Raw genomic sequence first — 27,749 nt, 5'->3', positions numbered from 1 at the left:
TTTTTTTTTTTAATAGTTCATTTTTTCTTTTTTTTCTTTTTTGTATCCTATGTAAGAAATCTTTGTCAAACCCAGGGTCACTATCTTTCTCCTATGTTGATGTCTAGGAGTTTTAGCTCTTAAATTAAGTTATGTCAGTAATTTCAAGTTGATTTTTGTAAGTGTTGAGGCATCTACGTTCTTTCTTTGTTTTTCTCTCCTTTCCCATATGACTGACCAGTTGGACCAGCATTACGTATTGAAAAGATCATTTTTCCCCTGATTGAATTGCCTTAGTACCTTCGTCATAATCTATTGGCCATATATGTGGGAGTCTATATCTGGAGTATCTATTCTATTCCATTATATATTGTTTTTGTGTCAGTATTATGCTGACTTTATTACTGTGGCTTTATTTTAAGTCTTAAAATTAGGGAGCGTTAGGTTTTCCAATGTTTATGTTTTTTAAAATTATTTTTACTATTTTGGGTCCTTTGCTTTTCATATACGTTTTAGAATCATCTTGTAAATTCCTACTGAAAAAAGCCTACTGAGATTTTGATTAGAATTGCACTGAATGTCTAGATCAGTTTGAGGAGAATTGCTCTCAACAGTATTGAGTCTTTTGATTCACAAACACGGTATATCTTCCTGTTTATTTAGGTGTTCTTTAACTTCTCCCAGCCGTGTTTTGTCAGATATATCCCTTAGGATATCATATGTTTTGATGCTATTGTAAATGGTTTTTAATTTTTGTTTCCATTTGTTCCTTGCCAATATTAGAAATACATTTGATTTTTTATATTGCCCTTGCATGCTGCCACTTTGCTAATCTTGCTTATTCTGCTACAATTTTTGTAGATTTCTTAGGATTTTCTACATTGAAGTTGATGATATCTGTGTGTAAAGACAATTTGATTTTCTCTTTTCCAATCTGTATGCTTTTACCTCTTTTTCTTGCCTTCTTGCATCGGCTAAGACTTCAGATATGATGTTGAATAGTAGTAAGAGGGAATATCCCTTACTTTGTTAGAGGGAAAGTATTTTGTCCTTCACCATTTAGTGTGATGTTAAGCTGTGTCTTTTGTAAATGGCTTTTGGAAGCTTAAGGAAGTTCCTTTTGTTCTTACTTTGCCAAGATCTTTTTGTCATGGAGGGATGATGAGTTTTGACAAATGCTTTTCCTGCATCTTTTGAGATTATTATTATTATTTGTTGTTGTTGTTGTTTTTAATGTTTGGTGGGGATTTTTTATTTGTGTTTTTAGTTTTATAGGTTGGGTTGCTTTTTTTTTGAATGTTAAATATTGCATTTCTTGGATAAACCCTATATGATGATGATGTATTTATCCTTTTTATACATTAATGGGTTATATTAGCTGAAATTTTAATGAGAATTTCTGCATCTATAATAATGAAGAATGTTGGTCTGTAGTTTTTCTTTTCTTTTAATGTCTTTGCTTTTGGTATCAGAGTAATGCTGGCTTCATAAAATGAGTTGGGAAGTTTTTCCTCTTCTTTGTTCTGAGACAGTTTGTGTTGAGTTGGTATTTTTTTCTTCCTTAAATATTTGGGAAAATTCATCAATCTATGGGGGATGGGCCTACAGTTTTCTTTGTAAGACTTTTAATTATGAAATAACTTCTTTAATATATATAGGGCTATTCAAGTTAACTTTTTTTTTAAAACTGATATTTGGCATTTTGAGTCTTTGAAGGAATGTATCCATATCATAATCTGAATTGTTGACTATATTGACAGAATTTTTAATGATACTCCTTTACTAGACTTATGTCTATAGGAAGTGTAGTCGTGTCCAGTCTCTCATTTCTTATGTTTCTAATATGTGACTTCATTTTACTGACAGGTCTGGCTAGAAATTCATCAACTTTATTCATCTTCAAACAAAAAGCTTTTGATTTCTTGAGTTTTCCCTATTTTCTGCTCTTTTGTCAATTTACATTTCTTTTATTTTAGGTTTAATTTGCTGTTCATTTTCTAATTGCTTATATTGGTCACTTCTTTGAGCATGTGGGATAAAAACTACATTAATAAGATAACGGACGATTCTTACCTAATATTTAGAATATGATGTTACGTATTGTATACATATATGCAGTGCAGATATTACATATGTACACCATACATCTCATAATATATGATTGCATATTGGACATACAAGGTAAAATCCCTGCACAATAATTGAATTGACATATCATTTTAACTGACAGTTTTAAGATGGCTATAATACCACTGTAGTCATAGACACTTCAGCAGTTTATCATTTTTGTCACAGTTAATCTGTGACAGCAGTTGAGATACTAAACACCTCTACAAACAGTATTTGCAACTTGGCATAATTAGGTATGGAGATTTACTATAGCTCAGTATGTGGTCTTTTTAAAGATTGAGTGTGTTTAAACATTCAAATTGTTGTAAGTCTTGTGTAAATGATTTTATTTTTTGTAAACTTTTTATTTGGAACATTTTCAAACTTTCAGGAAATTTCTAAGAATCAAAACAAAATAAAAAACACATACCTTCACCCAGCTTCACCTACTGTTGACAGTTTACCCCATTCGCTTTAGCAACTGCTCTGTATTCTCTCCTCCCACACACATGTGCACACTGAAGAGTGAATTTCTATACATGAAAGAACTGTGAAGCTTAAAGCTCTTCTGGAGTAGGTATCACATTTTGTCCCACGGCTCCACAGTATTTAACATGCCATACAGGCAACCTTTTAAGAAGAAATTTAGGGACTAGAACACAAAATCATGCAATATCTTTTTGTTGTTGAATTTTAAAATACTGAGATATAATTCCCATATCACAAATTCACCCTTTTAAAGTGTGCAGTTGAGTGGTTCTTTTAGTATGTTCACATTTTAGTATGTTCACAATCTAATTTCAAAATATTTTCAACACCCCCAAAAGAAACCTCATACACATTAGAGTCACATCCCATTTCCTCCCAGCCCCTAGCAACTGTTAATCTACTTTATTTCTGTGGACTTTCCAATCTCGACATTTCATATAAATAGAATCATAAAATATGAGTCTTCAGTATCTGGCTTAGTTCACTTAGCATTATGTTTTCAAGTTTCATCCGTGTTGTAGCATGTATCAGTAATTCATTCTTTATTTGTGGCTGAGAAATATTCCATCATATGGATTCATCACATTTTGTTTATCATTCATCAGTCAGTGGACACTTGGGTTGTTTCTGCTTTTTGGCTGTTATGAATAGAGCTGCCATGACATTTATGTAGAAGTTTTTGTCCTCAGGTTTTCGGTTCTCTTGTTTATATATATGAGTAGAATTGCTATGTCTATGGTAACTCTATATTTACCTTTTTGAATAACTGCCAAACTGTTTTCCGAAGTGGCTACTCCATTTTTTTTTTGGGGGGGGGGGGTACGCCGGCCTTTCACTGCTGTGGCCTCTCCCGTTGCGGAGCACAGTCTCCGGACGCGCAGGCTCAGCGGCCATGGCTCACGGGCCCAGCCGCTCCACGGCACGTGGGATCCTCCCGGACCGGGGCACGAACCCGTGTTCGGCAGGCGGACTCCCAACCACTGCGCCACCAGGGAAGCCCCATGGCTACTCCATTTTTTACTCCCACCAGCAACTTATGGCTTTCCAGTTTCTCCACATCCTCACCAGTACTCATTATTATCTGTCATTTTGATTATTGCCATCCTAGTATGTGTGAAGTGGTATCTTGTTTTGGTTTCAATTTGTATTTCCCTGAGGACTAATTTTGAGCATCCTTTCATGTGTTTATTGGTTATTTGTATTCTCTTCTTTTAGAGAAATGTTTATTCAGATCCCTTGTCCATTTTTTAAATTGGAATATTTGTCTTTTGGGGGGATGAGTTCTATATATTCTGTGTACCTAACCCTTAACAGATAAATAATTTGCAAGAATCTTCTATTCCCTAGGTCATCTTTTCACTTTCTTGATAGTGCCCTTTGAAGCACAGGAATTTTAATTCTGATGAAGTCCAATTTATGTGTTTTTCTTTGCTTGCTTAGCTCTCCTAGCTTAGAAACATTGCCTAATCCAAGGTTGTAAAGATTTACCCATGTTATCTTCTAAGAGTTTTATAGCTTTAGCTTTTACACCAAGGTCTTTTCTCCATTTTTGAGTTAATTTTTACATACAGTGTGAGATAGGGTCCAGCTTCATTCTTTTGCATGCATATATCCAGTTGCCCAACACTACTTGTTGAAAAGACTATCCTTTCTTCTTTCTTCCGTAAAAGAATTGATCATAAATATGAGGGTTTCTTTCTGGATTCTCAATTCTGTCCTATTGATCTACACATTTATCTTTATTCCTAGTACCACGCTGTCTTGATTAGTGTAGCTTTGTAATAAATTTTGAAATCAGGAAGTGTGAGTCCCCTACTGTGTTCTTCTTTTTCAAGATTGTTTTGGCTATTATGGGTTTCTCACATTTTCTTAAGTGTTTTAAGATCAATTTGGAAAAAAAACAAGGTGGGATTTTGATTATGATTGCATTGAATCTAAGATCAATTGGGGGAGTATTACAATCTTTACATTGTTAAGTATTCCAACCTATGTCTTTCCATTTCTTTAGATCTTTCGTTTGTTTCATTGAAGCTTTGTAGTGTAAAAAGTATATTGGTCTTACACTTGATCACAGTGTATAACCCTCTTTTTATGTTGCTGGATGTGTATTTTTTATTTTGTTGAGGATTTGATATCCATATGCATAAGGGATATTGAGCTGTAGGTTCCTTTCTTGTGATAACTTTATCTGATCCTGATATCATAGAATAAGCCTTCATAGAATAAGTTGGGAAGTGTTTTCTCCTCTGTTTTATTTTGGAAAAGTTTGTGAAGCATTGGTGTTGATTCTTCTTTAAACATTTGGTAGAATTCACCAGTGAAACCATGTGTCCCTAGGCTTTTCTTTGTAGGAAGATTTTTGATTACTATTTCAATCTCTTGTTATAGGTCCATTCAGATTTATTCTTGAGTTAATTTCAGTTATTTGTATTTTTCTAGGTATTTGTCCATTCATCCAATTTGTTGGTGTACAATTGTTCCTAGTTATTCTCTTATAATCCCTTTATTTCTATAAGCTTGGTAGGTCCTTTTTATTTCTAAGTCAATAGTAATGTTCCCTGTTTCATTTATGGGTTTTTTCTTGGTCAGCCTAACTAAAGATTTGTCATTTTTGTTAATCTTTTCAAAGAACCAAGTTTTTGTTTCACTGATTTCTCTGTTTTTTGTTATTGTTCTCAATTTTATTGGTGTCCACTCTAACATATTATTTCCATTTTTCTACTTGTTTTGGGTTTAGTTTCCTTTTCTCCTATTTTGTGAGAGTTGTTATCATGACTGGGTGTTGGCTTTTGTTAAATACTTTTTCTGATTCAGTTTATATGACCAAGTAATTTCTCTTCTTCAGCCTGTTGATAGTGGTGAATTATATTGATTGATATTTAAATTTTGAACCAGTCTTGCACAACTTGAAAAAATCCCACTTGGTCATGGTGTGTAATTTTTTATACATTGCTGGATTCAATATATTAAAATTTTTTGCACATTTTTTTGGGTCTAAGTTAATGAGATATATTCTGTAGTTTTTTAGTCTGATTTTTTTTAGAAAAAAAATTTAGTAGTATATATATGTAGCATAAAATGTACCATTATAACTGTTTTAAAGTGTACAATTGAGTAGCATTAATTACATTCACAGTGATGTGCCACCATCATCATCTATTTCCAAAACTTTTTCTTCACCCCCAGAGTCTCAGTAATCATTAAGCAGTAAGTCTGACTCCCCCTCGCTCTAGTGCCTTGTAACCTCTAACCTACTTTCTGACTCACTGAATTTGCCTATTCTAGACATTTCATGTAAGTGGAATCACAATATTAGCCCTTTGATGTCTGACTTATTTCACTCAACATAGTGTTTTCAAGGTCCATGCATGTTGTAGCATGTGTCAGAACTTCATTCCTTTTTATGGCTGAATAATATTCTGCTGTATTTATACACCACATTTTATGGCTCCATTCATCTGTTGATAGACAGTTTATCGTACAGATCCTGTTGTGGGCTATGGTTCCAGTAACCAGCCTAATTTTCAGAGCCCTGGTGGTGGTGTTTTGGTCTGCTTGTTTTGTTTGTTTGTTTTGTTTGTTTGTTTTGGCCACATTGCGTGGCATGCGGGATCTTAGTTCCCCGACCAGGACCAGGGATTGAACCCGCACCCCCTGCAGTGGAAGTGCAGATACTTAACCACTGGCCCTTCAGGGAAGTCCTTGGTCTGCTAGTTTTGTGTGGTGCCTCTGGTGCTCCCACGGACCTTGGCTTGTGCTAGGGATGAAGGAGCACAGTAGGGTGAGCTTCAGTGTTTTAGTGATTTTCTCTTGCTTGTTTAGAGTAATTGGTGGTTCTCAGCCATTCATTTTGTAATAAGTTTGCTGATCTTTTTATATAAATTAAGCACTTTAGGATAAAATAAAAATTGTGGTATTTTATCATAAGCTATAACATTAATTTTGAAAAACATTTGTGACTCACCATTTTAGATGTGTGGTGTATGTCCAACACATCGGAGTCGCGTAAAACTATATTTTGAGTTTTAGTAAGCAACATGGACACAGCCTTTCTTTAGGAAGTTGGTAATACTGAGTGGTGTTGATAAAATTGGAATTTGACTTATAAATTCCTTTGCACTTTTAATGTGGGAAGAAGATAACAAAGTAGGTATATATTACTTCTTTCAGATAAGAAAATCAATGAAAGAAACAAGGGTCCAGTCATAAAGTATCTTTATGGATAGAAGGGACCCATACAAACCTAGTCCAGAATGTTTAAAAATATTTGTTACTGAGCCTTTTGTTGAAATAAGATCCTGAGCAAGTGTAAATATAAAAGAGACATTAATATCATTAACAATAATTAATTCTGAGATAGTAATGCCATTTTTTTTTTTTTTCGGTACGCGGGCCTCTCACTGCTGTGGCCTCTCCCATTGCGGAGCACAGGCTCCGGACGCGCAGGCTCAGCGGCCATGGCTCACAGGCGCAGCCGCTCCGCGGCATGTGGGATCTTCCCGGACCGGGGCACAAACCCATGTCCCCTGCATTGGCAGGCGGACTCTCAACCACTGCGCCACCAGGGAAGCCCAGTAATGCCGTTATTTTAACCAATATTTCTTTTCTTCCATTTTCCAGACTCTGTGCTAGATGACAGGCAAACCAGAAACTATTTACAGGTTGTGATAAGAGTTAAAATAGAGCATGGTTAGAGGGGACAGGGAGTGGCTTGGAGCAGTCACTGGGGGTCCCCTCTGAGGGTACTGTTGAGGCTGAGACTTGAAGGGCAACAACCATGAGAAGAGCGTTCCAGGCAGGGTGGCTCTTTGACACAGGATTTGGGAGTCCTTTCAAGTCCTGCCTGTGTGCCCCTTTCTTCTCCTCTTGGATTTTAAAAAAATCATGGATTTCACTAGTCCAGCCTCCTCCCCTCATGTGAGGAGACTGTGAAGGCCAGAAAGTAAAGACTTGATGGTGACAGCCTAGGATCCTGATGCCTGGTACACACCCCCGCGCCCCCATACACACGCCCAAATGACATGTATTCCTACTATTTACAACATTCATTGTTTTCATGAATTATTATAAAAGATGTCTGAAAACAAGCATTGTATCTAGTCATCATTTGCAGTGTTCAGAAAAAAGAATCTCTACCTAAAAGAAAAAAAAAAAACCCTAATTATAGTAGAGAAAGATTTGCCCTTAAAGTGAAGATATTTTTGTCTTATAAATGTCATTCTTTTAAATGATATTTAAATGTCATTTAAGTGAGATAGGGAAGTAAACTCAATTTCTGATCTTCTGTTTTGAAAGTAAGTGATAAATAACTGACACACTGAGATTTTTCCGCTGAAAATAAATGTCTTTGTTACTCTCAGACATCATGGTGATGTGGGTGAATATGAGGTGCTTAAAGTAGATCTTACCGAGCCCAGCTTCACAGAGTAAATGCCAATAGAATCATAAAAGCCAGAACTAAAACCTCTTGTGTTTATATGTCCTCCTTTCCTCCCTTGTTATTGGAAATACATGGCTGATTTTTAAAATTAGGTTGCTTGAAGGTACTGTTGGTTGTGAGCATTAGTGTCACGTTACTTTGAAAGTAAATAGTGATGGGTTTAGAAGCATAGGTTCTGGGGTCCCATTGCTGAAATTTATGGCCCCTCTCTAGCCACTTTCTTGCTGAGTGACTTCGAGCCTAACCTCCCTGTGCCTGCTTATCTTCAAACAGAATCCATAAAGTCTAGTCATAGGATTAGTTTGAAGTTTAATAACACAGTAATTGATAATTATTAGATGGTATTCTCGTTTCTGATACATCAGATTGCTGCTTTAACTGGGGAACATTGAGACAGTTTGGGATTCCTTTAGAGTGTAAAATAAGGGACAAAAATTCTTGGAAGAGGAAGTAGCTGTCAGTTGTGGTTTCAAATCTAGAGATATGGAGATGTGTGAACTTGACTTGCTTTGGTTACTTTTTGTAATGTATAGCTTAATAACTGTTAACACATTAAATGATTAAGTACATATTCTGTTTTTCTAGGCATATAATTTGAAGTTACTATGATTGATCATTTAAAGCAAAATACCCTAATTTGTTTTATGCCAGAGTTGAATCCTATTCATTTCTACATATTTTAAGGAAAGCTGTTGATGTATAACACAATATTTCCCTTTCAGAACTTTATAAAATAGCTGCCGCTCTTAATTTTTTTCAACTAAGGTAATTCATGTTTTTGTTTTTTTTAAAAGCTCCTAATTAAAAATACAATACACCCAAATTATATTACTGCTTTTCTTTCTTTAGTAAAGTTCTCATCAGTTAGATAAAGGTCTGGTCTAGCTTGATGATGGGAACTTATGTGATGGTCATTATGTCGTAAATCTATTAGCAGGCACCAAATATAGCACATTTCTGTTACATTTTTGGGTCTGTTTTCTCTGCTAACTAGATGGAAAGCATCTAACTGGGAGCTAGACTTTTTGTACATTGTGAGCATCTGACTATTCAGTTAATTCTTGTTCATTGTGTTCTTACATCAGTAAATCTGTATTCAACAGGAGTATCACAAAAAGGTTTTCTGGATCATCTAAAATTTCACTTTATGTTAAAAGGGTGGGGGAGGGGATGAGAAGTGGGATGGGTGAGCTGGGCAGAGCCTTTTACATTCACAGTCCTTTTTTCTTAATGGTTTATCACTTTATTTGGAGACATTTTTGTGTACTCCACAGGTACTCTATGTCAGTAATTCCGTTGGAGCCATTAGCTCTGATCTCACTTTTGAAATGCAGCTACAAGCTAAGACTAGAGGTAACCAGAAAGAGTTCGTTTGTATCAGTGTGTGCAAATACCAGTACTTATACCTGAGCAGAAAGGTGGTATTTCATTCACGCACTCAGTGTTACTGAATGTTCTGTATATACGAAGAACTTGTGGGGAATGAGCAGGGTAGAGCAAGTTGGAGCTGTGGTTGAAGAGAAACACAAGAACTGGAGGACAGGGCTTTCCCAAAATAAAGTCAGGGTGTGATTAAGAGAATAAGAGGAAATCGATGCTCAGCAGGCAGGAAAGACACCATCCTAGTAGGTGAAGTGATCTAGTTCGCTGGCATCTCATCTGCTGCGTGACTTTCAGCTTTGGTCATACTGAAAAAGCCAGGTACATGGGCTTAGACAGTAGGCTTCTTCATGGACTCTACCCAAAGACCAACAAGAAGGAGCCAGTGAGGGTCATGTTAAGCCAAGTGAAGCACCGTTGTTTCATGGGTTTTAAAAAATAAGCTTTTCATTTTAGAACAGTTTCAGATTTATATAAAAATTCTAAATATAGTACAGAGTTGCCATTATACCCCCCTCCCAGTTTGCCCAATTATTAACATCTCACTTAATATGGTACTTTTTTTTGCAATTAATGAACCAGTATTAGTATATTATTATTAAGTACAGTTCATATTTTATTCAGGTTTCCTTAGTTTTTACCTGATTTCCCTTTTCTTTTTTAGAATCCCATCCAAAATAGCATATTACATTTAGTAGTCATGTCTCCTTAGGCGCCTCTGGTCTGTGACAGTTTCTCAAACTTTTCTGGTTCTTGATGACCTTGACAGTTTTCAGGAGTGTACTGGTCAGGTGTCTTGTATAACGTCCCTCAGCTGGGATTTGTCTGATGTTTTTCTCATGATGAGTCTGGAGTTATGTGATTTGGGGAGGAAGACCACAGAGATAAAATGCCATTTTTGTTATGACATATCAAGGGTACTGTCCACATGACTTTTCCCTGTGGATATCGACCTTGATCATCTGACTGAGGTACCGTTTGTCAGGTTTCTCCATTGTAAAGTTACTCCTTTTTTCCTCTTTTCCATACTGTTTTCTTTAGGAGTCACTATATGCATCCCATGCTTAAGGAATGGGGAGTTATAATGTTCCACCTTCTAAGTAGAAGAGTTTCTGTATAAATTGTTCAGAATTCTTCTGCCTGAAAGTTTTGTCTCTTCTCCCCCATTGTTCATTTATTCATTCATTTCTTTATACCAGTATGGACTCACAGATATTTACTTTATACTTTGGGTTTTAATCCAGTACTGCTTGACTTATTTTATTGCTCAAGTTGTTCCAGCTTTGGCCATTTGGGAACACTTACTGTTAACTCTTACATCTGTTTGACACATTCCCATCAATGTAAGACTTTTTTTTTTTTTAAGCACTTTCTGGCACAAGTTGCTCCCATTTCATCTTGTGTATTTCCTGCCCCAGTCCTAGATTCAGCCATTTCTCCAAGAAGCCCCAGTTCCTTTTATTGGGGAATGGTAGTAGAACCCAAGATCTAGGTGCTAGATGTGCTTTTTGCTACTGGGTTGTAATACATGTGTGTATACTAACCTGTGTATATGCACATCTGTAAATATTTCTATATGCAGCCATCTGTACCTGTATTAAGCTCAACATGAATTTGTACTGATGTTGCCAACTCTAATCCATTACCACATAGATTGTTCTAGCCTCCTTCCCTTGCTTTTGTGTAAACTCTTATTCCGACAGTGAGAAATCTCTCACCATCCACCATGCATATATTTAATTGTTCAATTCCAGCGTACATGTATAGCAGCGTCAGGATGGTTAACCCAAACCCCTGTGGAAAATAACTTTATTAACTAGAGATAGTGCTTATGTACAGTTTCTGTTGCCTTTAGTCTTACAGATTCCACTCATTTCCAAATTACTTAGGTCAGCACCTTTCCCCACTCCACCCTACTTCAGGGAGATGGTTTCATACCTTTGCTATGTATTTAAATTGTTTTGTCATATTCTGTAGTCTATCTTGGGATTCCTGATCTCCTAAATGATTTTTTTTAATTGCATACAGTAGGTTCACGGTTTGTGCTGTGAAGTTCTGTTTTTGACAAATGTATAGGGTTAATTGCATCTACCATTACAGTATCATACAGAAGAGTTTCACTGCTTTGAAAAATTCCCTATGCTTTGCTTATTCCACCCTTCCTTTCTTTCTCCAAACCCCTAGCAACCACTGATCTTTTTACCATCTCTACAGTATTGCCTTTTCCAGAATGGCATATACTTGAAATCATAGAGCATGTAGCCCTTTCTTTTACTTTTTATCACTAATATTCCACTGTATGGTTAATCTACATTTGTCTCTTTATTCAGCTATTGAAGGACATCTTGATTGTGTCCAGTTTTTGATGATTAGGAAAAAAAAGCTGCTATAAGGAACTGCTTGTAGATTTTTGTGTGGACATAAATTTCCAAATCAGTTGGGTAAATATTTAGGAGCGCAATTGCTGGATTGTATGGTAAACGTACGTTAGCTTTCTAAATACCCTGTCTTTGCGTTGTACTCAGTTTCTTGGAATGGAATAATCTTTTGCCATTCTCCTTGCCCACTCCCCCACCAAGTCAGTTTTGACCATTGATCCCAGGTCCTGTCATCACTACAAAGGAGCAAATGATATAGAACTTCAACTTACCATTTTGGGGGGAAATAAAATCCTCTAGTGATGTTTCCTATGTGTTTATGTTATTTTCAGTTAATCTCTCAGTGAAAATAATCAGCTGCATCTAGTTGAATTTTACTGTTTTGTGCTTTCTGGCAGTATAGCAGGAGTAAATATTTTGTGAGTGGCTTACATAGCCTGTAGGTTGTTAAAAATACTTTCTAATTGGGTTGTATTGTTTTGGTTTCATAGTTACTAAAATCCTGAAGAACTAGTCAGATTTTTCTCTTCAACCATCACCATCAAGCAGTATATTTTCAAAATATTAAGTTGTAGTAATTAACTTTAAAAGATTTTATTTAAATGAAATTTATGTTCCCGTTAAGTGATAATATGTTTTGCTTCCTTCACAGCATTTATTCAGTCGGAGAGCATAATAGAAGTACTGCGTTTTGATGATGGAGGACTTCTACAGGTAATTTTATTTTAAGCTTGAAGAATTATCTCAGTGTCAAGCCTTGAATAACATCTGATTATTATTTTTCTTTTAAAACGTAACTGGTTCATATGGAATATATTTTATGAGCTTCATATGCAGACAGGGCAGTAGAGTCATTGGTAATAATAAAAACCTCCATAGCTGTATGGATTACCTTTTAAATAAAATATTTCTGGGGGATGTTGAGAGGTTAGGTGGGGAGAGTTAGATCAGGAGCAGTGGGATTTGGTGGTAAGCTCTATTAGTATGGAGCCAGTGAGTGAAACGCTGAATTTGGATGTTGGACCGAAAAATATTTATCTGGAAGAGAACTTCTCCAGAGGATATAAGTTCTGCAGATTTACATCTATATCATCCTTCCACTAGCCATTCTAAGCCGTGTCTTTATATATATTATACATAAAATTAGAAAGTGTAATCTGATAAAAATCCTATTCTGCCTTTCAGACATAGCTCACGTATCACCATGAAGCCTATTTTAGTCTTCTTAGCTAAAAAGCAGTTCTAGAATTTCAGAGCTGAAAGAGACAGTAAAAGCCATCTTAACCAACCCTGATTTTTGTGGCTGATTTTCTCCTTCCAAACTTTTTTCATATTCTATGCTTGTCTTACAGTACTCACCACCTTTGTAATAACAAGTGTTTTTAAATACCATGTTATTTGATAGCATGGCTGATAATTTTTTTATTCATGTTATATTCAGGGGAAACCAAGGTTTAGATTAAGAAAGTTGCCCACGATCCCATGACTTTGCAGTAATGGCATGGGTATTAGAATTCTGGTCTTCTCACTCCAGGTGTGATTGTTAGTCTCTTTGTTACATGATGCTGCCTATGATGTATTTGTTTACTTACTTATAACTAAATACATGACTTAAGTAGTTCTCCTGTAGCTTATAATAAAGGCAGGAAAGTGAAAATTAAAGTTAGATCAAGGCAATAGAGAAATAATTCTGCTCGGGACTTGGAATAAGATTTGTGTTTTAGCATAAATTTAGATTTCAGACACTAAGCCAAACAAAGTAAGCAAGGAAAAAAGTGATGGGTTGTAAGGTTCTTTTTCTCTGACAATGAAGCAAATAAATGTTTCGGATGAAAACTTTTTCCCTGTTTCTAAATTTTTAAATAAACTTATTATTCTACTTTTATATAAGAGATGTTGAGAAACACAGCAGGCAGTGGCTGCATGGTGCTTGCAGAAAGTCTTCGTATGGCTTTTTATATTTTAAAAGTGAATAACAACTGAAGATATATAATGATCTCTAGTTTTGTAAAGCCACCTTGCTAGAAAATGATCTTAGTCTCTTGCTCTAGTTCTTTAATCTGTTGCAAGATGAGAACTTGGAGAACCTATAGAAATCACTGTTTTAAACATCTCCCTTTTGGTGATTTGCAGGATCTAGAGAGCAGGCAACTCAGGACTGAATTTCTAAAAAGTTCTCTGAGTGTAGTTATCCTGTACTGATTGAAAAAGGATTTATTATATCCTTCAGGAACTAGACATCTAGGTTGCAAGTTGATAATCCATTTTGAAAACTCTGAAGCTTGACATGTGTTTTTGCTGGGGGAGGCTGTCAATTCACGTCTAAAAGGACTTGGGTGTGGAAGAGCTCGTCAGCTGGGATGTCATTTGCTCATCCTCTTTGGATCTGCTGAAATGCTTGGACCAGTGCTTGGGGGAGGCCTCAGAGTTCTATAGCTAAAGTAATTTTAGACTGGAGTGTTAAGGGCAGGTATTACCACTGGTTACCTCAGGCACAGTGAAACCTCACTAAGCCTCCTGCAGAATGCCTAATGTTGAGATGCTATATATAGTGGATTATATATCTGCAAGTAACAACATAAGACCCCTCTGAATAGAAATTTATAAAAATCATTCATTTTAATGTTGAAGAATGTTGCCTAGGAACAACTGTTTTGATTTTGACATAATGTCATTCTTTCTGGCGATAATTTGCCAATAAGTTCAGCTATTTCTTAAACAGCTCCTGGTTTCTTGTGATTAGAAGAGAAGTAGGTTCATGTAGCATTTCTGTGGCAGAATATATATTGGGTTTCTCCAAATTAAATTAAAGCTAAAGCAGGGAGAGAGTCAAAGCAACAGCCTTGTTTTACATTATTTAAAATTAGAATTTTGCTTGAGAGCATTCGTTCCCAGATTGTGGAATTTATGTTACAGTCATGTGGCTTGGCTCATGGTGATTTTTTAAGTCCTAAAAATTAATTGATGATAAGTCAGTAAAAATTGTAAAAACATTAAAAATTTGCTAGAAAGTTTGGACTTGATTTCCTATTTTATTTTTAAAGAAAAGGAAAATGAGGCTCATAGAATATTCAGTTGCTAGAGTGAGAATCCAGCATCCAGTAAGTACCCGGCTTCCTGGTTCCAGAGCTCTTTCCACAGTATGATGCATGTGCATTTCTTGCCAGTGCGTTCCATGCGTTATCACTAGTAATGTTAGGATATGATTAGAAATCGTAGCAATCCTCTTAGCCCATGTTTTCTTTAGTTGGTGTTTTGACCATTGTAATTCCTGCTTGGCAAGGCTACTAAGATTTGGTATATAGAACATAGGAAGCTGAGTCAGTTCTTAAGGTGAGCAGACACTGAGGATTCTGCCTCAGGATCTTGCTGAGAACCCCAGCTGACACATATAATAAAGGATATCTGTTAAGGAGGAGGGATGTGGAAAAAACTATGGTAAACAACATACTTAACAGTGAAATGCTGAAAATTTTATCTCTGAGATGAAGAATGGATCAAAGATGCCCACTAAATACCACTTATATTCAACATCATGCTAGTTGTAGCCAATAAAGTAAGACAAGAACAGCTACTGAAACTCGCGCACCTGGAGCCTGTGCTCTGCAACGAGAGAAGCCACCGCAACGAGAAGCCCGTGCATCGCAACAAAGAGTGGGCCCCGCTCACCGCAGCTGGAGGGAGCCCGCACACAGCAACGAAGACCCAACGCAGCCATAAATAAATAAATAAATAACTTGTAAAAATAAATTTTAAAAATAAATAAAGACAAGAAAAAGAATTAAAAACTAAAAGGATTGAAAAGGAAGAAAAAAATGTTATGCACCTCAGATTATGATAGTTTATGGAGGTCATCCAAAGCATCTGCAGATAAGTTACTAGATTCAGTAAGCAATTTAGCAAGTTTGCAGGATAACAGTTGATACATAAAAAACAACTGCATTTCTATGTTTATGTTGAGCCGTATGAATTATACCACTTCTATAGATCAGAAAAGGCAACAGAGTCTAGCCAGACTCACACATATATGGATACTTGATTTATGAATAAAGTGTCGCTGAAGAATATTGGGGAAAGAAAATATTGGGGAACAGTCAATAAAGGGTGCTAGGACAAGTGAATATCTATATGGGAGAAATAAAACTTTGACTTCACACCAATAACAAAAATAGTATAACTATTTTGGGACTCTGGAGTCTTTTGAATGCTTATAGCTTCAAGCGGAAGGCTTGAGGTAAATTGAAGTAAAATATGGTCCATTTCAGCTCTTAGCCTAGAAGCAGTTACCCACCCTCACCCCCGGCCCTGCGGCAAGCAGCTGTGCATGTTCATCAAGCAGCTTGCACACAGCTTGCAGAAGCCTGTGGGCAAAAAAGGCTTCTGTCCTCCAGATATTGGGGATCCATGCCCTGATTGCTGCTTTTGATCACAGAGGTTTAGACAGAGAGGCAGGCGGCCATTATTGTTGCAACTCCCCCATTGTTAAAAGTTCCTCACCCTGAAGTGAACCAGAAGATTTAAAGGGCTGACAACCTTCAAAAGCCACTGCATATATGGGGGAAATTAGAAAATCACTTTGAATGTTCAGGGAAAGGCCCAGGTTCATAAAACACCTGAGAAGACCTTAAGTGTACACCTCAGGGTTATCTTTGGCACAGACATAGCCTACATCATAAAACCAAAAACAATAAACAGAAGCAAACAGATAGCAAACTCTGGAAAAGGAGGAGAATCTGACACCCAGAGTTACTCCATTATTAAATTCAAATATCCAGTTTTAAACAAAAAAATCACAGTGTACAAAAAGAAACAAAGTATGGCTCATTCAAATGAAAAAATTAATCAACAGAAACTATCTCTGAAAAAGACCTGATGGCAGATCTACTATACAAATTTGAAGTAGATCTGCTTTAAAACAGTCATCTTAAGGATGCTCAAAGAACTAAAGGAAGATGTGAAGAAAATCAAGAAAACAATGTATGAATAAAATGGAAATACCAATAAAAAGATAGAAAACCTAAAAAGAAAACCAAAAGAAGGTGACATCATCAAGATGGCAGAGTAGGCAGCCCTAGCTCTCATTCTTGTACAGAAACACTGACATAAAAGTAAATGTTGGTACCAAAATACTTTGAAGAGAAATTCAGAATCCATCAAAGAAGCAGAAGTACCCGTAGAAGGGCACAAACTGAGAGCAGTCAGATTTTGCTGATAAGAGGAGTATTGACTTTTCTTTAATCTTTCATCTTTTTGTTCCTCAGACTCGAGAATTTCCACTGTCTTGTCTTCAAGTTTGATGATTCTTTCTTTCGCCTGCTCAAATCTGCCTTTGAATCGTTCTAATGAATTTTTCATTTCAGTTTTTGTACAGTATTTCAGTTTTGCAAGATGAGTAACTTCTAGAGATTTAGTGTACAACATGACTGTAGGTATAATACTGTATTATATACTTGAAATTTGCTAAGATAGTAGTTAATTGCTCTCACCAAAAAAAAGAGTATATGAGGTGATCATTTCACAATGTATATGTACATCAAAACATCACATTGTACACCTTAAATATAAACAATTTTTATTTTCCAACTATACCTCAGTGAAGCTGGGCAAAAAAGAAATTAAAAAGAAAATTGAGCTGAAAATACAGTAACTGAAGTGAAAAATTCTTGATGCTGAGGAACAGAAAGATTAAAGAAAAGTCAGAAGAGCCTAAGACCATCAAGTGAACCAACATATGCATTGTGGGAGTCCTGAAAGATAAAAAGAGAAAGAGACAGAGAGAATACTTGAAGAAATAATGCCTGAAAATGTCACAAATTAATGAAAGACATGAATATAAGCATCCAAGAAGCTCAATGAACTCCAAGTAAGATGAACTCAGAGACTCATACTGGGACATGTTAAATCAGACCTTAAAAAGGCAAAGAAAATCTTGAAAGCAACAAGAGCAACGGGACTCATCACATAAAAAGGATCCTCGATAAGTTATTAAGAGATTTCTCATCACAAACTTTGGAGACCAGAAGGCAGTGGACCCATATATTCAAAGTATTAGAAGGAAAAAACTATCAACCAAGAATCCTATAACTGGCAAAACTGTTCTTCAAAAGTGAGGGAGAAATTAAGACATTCCCAGATAAACAAAAGCTGAGGAAGCTCATTACCATTAGACCTGCCTTGCAAGAAATGCTGAAGGGAGTCCTGCAGGTAAAAATGAGAGAACACTAGACAACAAGGTAAAGCCATATGAAGAAATAAAGATCACAGTAAAAGTAAATACATGGGCAGTTTAAAAGTCAGTATTATTGTAACAATGGTTTGAAACTCCACTTTTTGTTTTCTACAAGATTTGAGACTAATACATTTTAAAAAAATAGTCTAAAAGCAAGGATTATTGTCACTTTGGTTTGTAACTCCACATTTTGTTTTCTATATAATTTAAAGATTAATGTAGTTAAAATAATTCTTAGTTTGTTTTTGGATACAAAAAGAAGAAATTCTGTGACATTAACAACCAAAAGAAGTAGGGATGGAGCTGTAAAGAAGTACGCATTGAGTGTGATTGAGTTAAATCTGATAAAAATTCAAATTAGGGTGTTATAACTTTAGGATGTTAGATTAATCCCCATGGTAACCACAAAGAAAGTAATATAGGAAATACACAAAATGAATTTAAACATTTCACTACCAAAAAAATCAACTAAACCAAAAGATGACAGGACTACAGGAAATGAGGGAATAAAACAGTATAAGGCATATAGAAAACAAATAGCAAAATGACGGAATTAAGTATACTATTGAAGCTGAGCTGGTAGGAATTCAAACAAGTTTGTTGTAGATTTAAGATATAAATTATAATCTCCAGGGTAACCACTAAGAAAATAATGTAAAATATACATAAAAGGAAATGAGTGGCCAACTTCAGCTTGTGTAAGCTAAAAGAAGTCAGTTTTAGGCATATACAGTCTTACCAAGGGTATGTCAGGAATTCCCTGGCGGTTCAGTGGTTAGGGCTCCGCACTTTCACTCCTGAGGGCATGGGTTCAATCCCTGGTTGGGGAACTAAGATCCCGCAAGCCACAAAGCCAAAAAAAAAAAAAGAAAAAAGGATATGTCATAATAAGTGTGTAATAATTACACATAAGAGCACAAGATTTGAATTCTGACATATACTGTTTGATCCTGGACTGGTAAATATAATTTGAGTGTCTCCAGTGTATTGAGAATTGCAAGGACCACTAGAGATAGAGACAGTTGTGGCCGTTAATGCACTTTGAATTATAATGTAAGGAGATGTTATTACAAATGAAAATTAAATTATTGATATGTCTTTATAAAATTCAGTTTACAGTAGGATTTTCAGTCTTGGCAATATTTATATTTTGGACCAGGTAATTCCTTGCTGGCAGATGAGGAAAGAAGACTGTTTTAAGTGTTGTACGGTGTTTAGCAGCATCCCTGGCCTCTACCCTCTAGATGCCAGTAGCCCTTTCAGTTGCAACCATCAAAAATGTCTCTAGACATTGCCAAATGCCCCGGAGGACAAAATTGCCCCCAATTGGAACCACTAGGTTATAGGGATAAACATATATTATTTTTATGATAAGAGAATTTAATACTGTTTGGGAATATACCACATACTTATTTTTGCAGAGTCTTTTCCATTTGAGTGGAAGAATAGTTCATTTTCCTCCTTTATATCCCTTTGGGGTGCTCTCTGAGAGAGACTGTGCTCAGACTGGTCTGGAATGTGGAGACTAGCAGTGAGCTAGGCTGAGACTGGAGCCCTTAAATGCAACAGAAGAATGGAGTCTGAATTGTGGGTGGGAATTGTGCTTATCTTTGTAGATGCACAGTGAAAAGATCATTTGCAATATGTCAAGCGTTACCAACTTTAAGTATCTGCGATTCAGTGAAGTTTACTTTGAAATATTGTAGGTGTGTCTTATATTTGATAGAAGATACAGAAATACATGGCACAGACATTTTCTAGGGCCCCGAGTACTCCTGACAGACCCTTATCTCTGAGCATAAAGTTCAAAGGTTTCCACTAATCAGATGGTGAAATAGGAAATCTCAGTCTCTTCTAGGGATTACTTCATAGTTTGGTGAGCTGACCATCTTTTTTCATATGATTACTGGCCATTTATTTTTCTTTAAGTGATTTGCCTCCTGTTCTTTGCTTATATTTCAATCACAGTATTCTTTTCCCCAGTTTCTTTCTTTTTCTTTCTTTCTGCTGTTCAGTTATAAAATACTTACGTAAATAGCAGATCTTTTCATTGTCACTAATGTAACCCTTTTTTTGCTTGATTTTTCTCTTCTTTTCTGGGGGATGGGGTGGGAGGAGGCGTTTACCTTGTTTATTTTTGCTCATTCTTCGGCTTTCAACATTTTTGAATCCTTTTGTGTTAGGGATTTGCAGTCTATAGTTGGGCTTTGTTTTTTCAACATGATCCTTTTGTCTTTCCTAATAGACGAGTTTATCTCTAAATGAGATAATCATGCTATATATGTGTTTAATCTATTCCATCTAATTTTTATGCCTTCCTTTTTGTTTTCTCTCAGTTTCGGGGCTTAAGTTTCAGATACGTATTTAAGATATGTTTAAACCTTCATTTCTCAAACTACTTCAGAAACAAAGTAGTGTCTATTGTGATCTTTCCTTTTCTCTCAATATTTAGGGTTGTGCTGAGATTTTTATTCTTATTATAGTTAAATGACTTTTCTATTTTGTGGCTTATACTTCAAAAACAACATTTACTTTCTGCTTTTCTAACCTTATTTCCACAGTTCCTTTACTGTAACTGCTTATCTTTCACAAGACAGCTTCCTCATTTGCAATTCTTCATGAGTAATCATCTTGCCCAGATTGTCTTCATGAAGATATTTTTTCCCCCTCCAGAAAGTATACATGGGTGCTACACTTCCTGAGTCTCCTTTCTGTCAGCTCCAGATGGGGACCACAGTTTGGCATGTCCTAGAATTCTTAGGTTGTACTTTTTATTGAAGTAAAAGTGACACACAGTAAACTGCATGTTTAAAGTGTATGATTTGAAAAGTTCGACATATTATACACCTGTGAAAGTATTACTGCAATCAAGATAATAGATGTATGTATCCGTGGCCCCCAAAAGTTTACTTGTGACCCTGGGTAATCCCTCTACCCTCCTCTCCATCTCTAGGCAACGCTGATTTGCTTTCTGACACCATCAGTTTATACTTGAAATCATTTTATATAAATGGAATCGTATAGAACGTACTTTTTGGGAATTTGACTCAGCGTGATTATTTTAAGAGTTATCAATGTTGTTGCATGTATCAGTAGTTTACTTCTTTTTCCCCATTCAAATGTTATTTTCTGTTCTTTTAAAAATATTTTTTCTAAAATAATAAATATTTCATAGAGAAAAAGAAAGGTTCCTAGTCTTTGAGTTTACTCTCTTTTTATTGCTGAGTAATATTCTACTGTTCTATCCCATACCACAATTCATGTGTCACTTCATCTGTTGATGGAAATTTCGGTGGTTCCGGTAACAAATAAAGCTGCCATAAACATTCATGTATAAGTCTTTGTATGGACTTATGCTTTTGTGTCCCTTGGGCAAATATCTCAGAGTGGTCATATGGTGGGTGTTTTAAGTTTAACTTGTAAGAAATTGCCAAGCTTCTTCTAAAATGGTGATTCTGTTTTACATTCCCACCAGCAGTGTAAGAAAGTTCCAGTTACTGCACATCCTTGCCAACCCTCAGTATGGTCAGTCTTTTCCATTTTGGACATTATTGTAGGTTGTAGTGTATTGTTGGAGTTTAAATTTGCTTTCCCTTGATAACTGGTGCTGAGCATCGTCTCATGTTCTTAACTGACATTTGTAGAATTGCTCATTTTTTAAAATTGGGTGGTTTTCTTATTATTCAGATTCATAAGTTCTTCATATGTTCAAGATACAAATCCTTCATCAAATAGGTGATTTGCAAATATTTTCTCTCAGTATGTGGTTTGCCTTTTCATTTTCATAGCAATGTCTTTTGGTGAGCGTATTTTTAAAAGTTTGATGAAGTCCAATCCATCAGTTTCTTCTTTTATGACTAGTGTTTTTTTTGTCCTGTTCATGAAATCTTTGTCTGTTTGAATGTTGCAAATATCTATTTTTTTGTTGAAACTTTATAATTTTAGTTTTTATGCTTAGAACTATGATTTATCTAAAATTAATTTGAGTGCCTGGTGTGATACAAGGGTAAGGGTTCATTTTCCCCCAAGTTTTGTTCAGTTGTTCCAGCACCATCTGTTGAAAAGATGCATGTTTCTCTACTGAATCACATTGATGCCTTTGTTGAAAATCAAGTTGACTATAAACGTGAGTTCGTTTCTGAGTTTTCTCCAGTTCTGTTGATCTGTGTTGTCTGTCTTTACACTGGTGCCACACTGTCTTGATTGCTGTAGCTTTTTTTTCTATTGTAGTAAAATACGCATAACATAAAATTACAATTTTAACCATTTTTAAGTGTACATTTCAGTGGCATTAAGTACATTCGCATTTGTTTCTGCATCACCACCATCTAGCTCCAGACCTTTTATTTTCATCCCAAACCAAAACTGTGTGCCCATTAAACAACAATTCCCCATTCCCCCTACTGCAGCCCCTGGCAACCAGCATTCTACTCTCTGTCTCTGTGAATTTGTCGACTCTAAGTACCTCATGTAATCATATAGTTTTTGTCCTTTTGTGACTGGCTTGTTTCATTTAGTCTAAGTGTAGACTTAGTTTTCAAGGTTCATCCATGTTGTAGCATATGTCAGAATTTCCTTCCTTTTCAAGGCTGAATAATATTTTTTTGTATGTATACACCACATTTTGTTTCTTCATTTATTCATCAGTAGGTGCTTGCGTAGCTTCCAGGCTTTGCAATTGTGAATAATGCTGCTATGAACATGGATATCTAAATAACTGTTGAGTCCCTGCTCTCTGCATTCAGTTCTTTGGGGTATAAACCTAGAAGTGTGATTGCTGATCTTCTAATCCATATCCTTCACTACAGCCAAAATAATGTCTTTAACACTTAAATCGTCTAGACCATGTCTGTGTCTCTGTTTCTCCCCTACAACTTCAGTCCCCTTGTACTACATTTAGAGTACAACACAGTCCAGACTTCTTAGCATGGCTTCTTACCAGGGCACAACATGATAGGGCGCTGCCTCACCTCCAACCTCATTTCTGCTTCTCTCCCTCTTCTCTCTAAACTCCAGCCACATAGACCAGCCACATAGACCATCTGTTTCTTGAGCATCCAGGCTCTTTCCTGTACTAGGACCTTTGCACGTGCTGTTTCTTCCACCACCACAAAATCCCACCTCCAAACACAGCTCTTCTTTATCCTTTAGGTTTCAGTATAAATGTTATCTCTTCAGACAGGGCTTCCCTCATGACATATTTAAGCATGTCACCTATTTATTCTCTTTCATAACATCTTTCCAATTTTTCCAAAGTCCTTTTATTCAATGTATAAACACATATTTATTTAGTTTTAAAATAACTGACTCCGCCTACCCCTACCCCGCTCCGTACCTCAAGCTCCATGGTGGCAGGAACCATAATAGACCAGCACCTGCACACAGTTGGGAAGGAGTGAACAGTAGAGACACGGGTAGCCTCACACAGTAATTGGAAAGAGGACTCTTCTCATAGGATGTATTGGTTTGACAAGCTTCTAAAAATCAATCCTATTACTTTGCATTACTTCCATGTGTGTTTAAAATTTAATCCAAATTATTCTCTCATTTGAATTATATGGTATGACAAATCATTTCATATGATTTAGGGATCAGGTTTAACCTGAAAGTAAGTATAAGGTCAAAGTTGAAACTGTAATAAAATATGTTGGATATTCTGTATGTCTGTAGTATAAAGATTTGGTTTCTGTGTTTTCACCATTGTTTTCTTCCTTCACAGACTGAGACAACACTTGGACTCAGTTCATACCAACAGAAAAGGTAAGGCAGTAATAGGTATATATATATATTTTTAATATATAAAATTTTATGTATTTAGTAAGATACTGACATACTTTTAGGTCTTTCTGGGGGATTCCCGCTCTCCGTTTTCCCCATACTTTTTTTGGTGAGGAGGGAAAACAAATAGTAAATCACATTATATCATGTATTTCAAGTATTGTGTATGGAAGACCAAGTTTAAATCTGAATTTGCATGTCGTGCATTGTGTAGCATTCCTTCCGCATCACATGCAAAGGGGTTTACTTGTAGCTGAAACTCCCCTTGCTTTGGAAGAGTTTCGGCTTTATAGCTCCCAGTGACCTCTCCCGTGGTCCTCCCCGCTTTTTATGGGCTGAGCAGTGCTGCCCTCAGTTGTCATCAAGGGTCTACCTGCAGGCCCCTGGCAGAGGAAGTTACCGTATAAGGAGAGATGATTCTAATTACAGGAGACCCTAACTGGTTGTCTTGTTGACCCCCCTTGTTTGACACATGAGGACTCTGAGATTCTTAGAACCAAGGGATGTGCTAACAAGGTTAGACTGGCAGGGTTTCAGGTAGAATTCATTATCTTCTGATCACCAGCCCCGTGTTGCGTTCCCTTTGATATTCTTATATCAAGTATGGAATCCTTCAGTGTTCGCTGTGTTTTCTCTCTTTAGCCAGAAGAGCAATACAGAGTTAGTTAAGAATTAGAGGGGAAATGCTTTGAAAGAGGCGTAGGGGAGCCAGTGGAGGCACATGAAGGAAAGTAGTCGTGATGGAGCTTACATGGTAGGGAAGAGAGGTGAGAGTCTGCACAGTCTGCTCTGTGCTGGGGCTGTGGGTACACTCCCTGCCTTGAGACGTCTTGAAGGACAGTAGAGACACAGCTTCTGATGAGGTTATAAAGCATATGTGTTGATGAAATGACAAAGGCAATCTGCTTTCTGAAAGAAGGTGGCTCACTTGAAGAGTATATTATAATCCAATGATAGAAGCCTCAGGGCTTAGTTGTAGGGGATCAGGTACCTGAGACACATGGGTGTGCCTCACATGGTGTCTCACTTTCATCATCAAAACAGTCCACAAGGCCTAAGGCACAGCTGAGGTGAAGTTAGCCTCTGACTGTGGCTCCTGGTCTCCACTACTGGCTGCCTCTACCAGCTTCTCCTTGGGGGTACCCCCGTTTCTGCTGAGCATTAGAGATTGCTGAGATGGACGCTTTGTGGTTTTGAGCTCTTGTTGTAGTCATTTCTGCGCCAGTTTCTGACTTCTTGTACTCCCCAGTTGTATAGTCCATTTGCTGCCCTGTGACTCTTCTAGTAAGGCAAGAGATTCAGCCCCATCCTTTCTTGTATTACCATACATGATCTCCTGAGTGAAAACTCTCATTCTGTAAGTGAAACTTAACCTGCTCCAGGGAAATTTATATCATGAAAAGCTTAGTTACAAAATGATTCTGTAGCTAATGGTGGTGAAGCTAGTCTCTGGCTACCATTTGCTCCGTCTCCACCACAAAGGTTACTATCTGCTTCAGCCCCAAGGGCTTCCAGGACATTCCGCAAAGAGAAGAGCTGCTGCTTTCACGACCTCAGGATCATGGGAAATAAAACTATGAAAGAATTTTCCAAGATACTCTTTTTTATGATTCTCTCCTACCTTCTGGTTCACCCTTTCTAATTTGTTTTAATACAGTTATCAATTACATGATAATATTTTGTTTAAAAAGATGCCAGCTACATAATATAATGGTGGATAATGTGCACATAGTGTTCCATCAGTGTTTATTTTAGTTGAACACCAAAATGTTATAATGAGTACCAGTAATGATTTAACATTTTGGGACGTGAGGCCACCTTTTATGAATGTCTTTTCCTAGGGTTGTGGAGCCCTATGGTGGGAGATTAGGAATTAAAGAGACCTGAGTTCTGTGTTCACCAGATGTGTAGCCTGGAGAAAAACTATTTAACTGCTCTGAGCATGACTTTCATTTGCAGACTGGGGAAGATCATTTCTCGGCCTGATGTATCTTATATGTGATATAAGGTTATGCATTATATAAGGTTGCTGTAAGGGCCAAATGAGAGACTTATGTGGGTAACAGTAGTTTGCAAACATTAAAATGTTACATAAGTTGTGGGTGTTGGTTAATCTATTTGTTCAGTCATTCAGCAAATATTGACTGGAATCTTTACATACACCAGGCATTGTTCTAAGAATTAGCGATTCAGTCATTGTGTTTGTTATCTATTGCTATGTAATAAATTACTTCCAAACCTAGAAGCTTAAAACAGCAGACATTTATTATTTTTCTGCTTCCGTGAGTGAGAAATTTAGGAACAGCTCTGCTAAGTAGTTGTGGCTCAGGGTCTCTCGTGAGATTTCAGCCAAGACATCAACCGAAGCTGCAGTCATCCGAAGGCCTGGTCCCTGTGGGTCCTCTCCAAGATGGCTCACTCACATACTATTAGCAGAAGGCCTCAGTTCCTTACTGGCTGTTGGCAGGATACCTTAGTTCTTTGCCATGTGGAACTCTCCGTAGGGCTGCTTGAATGTTCCCGTGTCACAGCAGCTGGAGACCCTAGAGCAGGAGATCCAAGAGAGAGCACAAGGAGGAAGCCACAGTGTCTTTTGTAATTGGGTCACACAGTCAATTCTACCATATATTATTCATAGGAAGTTACCCCCAAGGAGAGCAGGATTAAGCCCCCACCTCTTGAAGAGAGGCAGATCAGAGAATTTGTGAACACATTTAAAAACTACCACAGTGCTGGCTGGGCCAGATAGTCAAGACTCCTGCCCTGGTAAAACCTGTGTGCTAATGGGGAAAATAGACAATAAGCCACCAAATAAATGAACAAAGTATCAGTTAGAGAAAGGTCTGGGATAGACAAGACTCCATTGCTTCTTTAGATTTGACCATAACGAAGGCCTCTCTGAAATGATGTTTCAGCTTACCTGGTGAAAATCTTAGGGCAGAGCATTTCAGACAGAGGAACAGCTAGTGCAAAGGTTTGATATTGGGAGCAGTGTTGTTATTATATTATGTTGTTATAAGAGCTGGAAATGTTGGTGTATACACTTAGGTAAGAAGGATACATGTGTACATCTGTGTGTGTATGTGTATACACAGTGTCCACAAGAAGAACCAGAGTCTTCTGATCTTTAAGTTTCCTGGTATCTCTAGGATATAAGCCAAAAATACTGGGCTACGGAGTACTTTTCAAATTAAGGTGGTTGAGGTTCTTTAATTGACTGTATAGTTTGCTTTTTATTAAGTACAACCATTTTGGTTGCCTACAGTTAACCATAAGCATCTAGAACATTACAGTTAGAGCCAGAGCTTGCTAATACCTTAATGGCAGATAAAGTCTGCTCACAATTGCGGTTTGTCTAATATCTGTTATAAATTTTGTGAAAAAGTTAAAAGGAATGTTCTTAAGTTGTTTTTTAAGATTCCATTTGGGTTTATACTTAGATTAATTTTCTAGCTCTGGAGCTTTTAGCCACACATGAAGTGACATATATGCAAAAAACAGTACTACTTTGCATAGATCTTGAAGACTGTAGTAATTTTGATGGTAGACTTAAACCCAACCATATCAAATATTATAATAACTGTGAATGGTTTCAACACCAGTTGTTAGACTATATTAAGGAAAGATCTAAGCATATATTGTCTACAAGAAATGTACTATATTTTTCAATTTATATTTAATTATTTTATCATTTGTTTTGAAATAACTTTAGAGGATAGATGCAAAAAGAGTACAAAGAATTCCCATATATATCCCGTGTATATCTTGACCTAGATTGATTCCCCATTTAACACTTTACCACATCTGCTTGGTCATTCATAATCTCCTTCTCCACCTCTTCTTTCCTTCTCTCTCTCTTCCCTATCTTTCTATATATAGGTATATATGTATATGTAATTATTTTTCTGAATTTTTTGAGAATCAGTTGTAGATGTGATGGTCTTTTATTTTACCCCTAAAAACTTCA

The 27,749-nt window shown here is 36.6% G+C and overlaps 1 protein-coding gene across 4 annotated transcripts in view; it reads left to right on the top strand.

Annotated features, from left to right (window-relative positions):
• Positions 1-27,749, top strand: part of TMEM131 (transmembrane protein 131) — a 193,555-nt gene that overhangs the window by 40,239 nt on the left and 125,567 nt on the right. For all 4 annotated transcript variants that reach the window (XM_082851816.1, XM_082851815.1, XM_082851814.1 and 1 more), the window contains exons 2-3: positions 12,428-12,489; positions 23,724-23,764. In XM_082851816.1, coding sequence (XP_082707942.1) covers positions 12,428-12,489; positions 23,724-23,764 — 103 coding nt within the window. The remainder of the gene's footprint in view (positions 1-12,427; positions 12,490-23,723; positions 23,765-27,749) is intronic.

Source organism: Leucopleurus acutus (genome assembly GCF_964270905.1).
Source record: "Leucopleurus acutus genome assembly, chromosome: 12".
In the NCBI taxonomy this organism is placed as follows: domain Eukaryota; kingdom Metazoa; phylum Chordata; class Mammalia; order Artiodactyla; family Delphinidae; genus Leucopleurus; species Leucopleurus acutus.
This window is presented reverse-complemented; position numbering and strand designations above follow the sequence as displayed.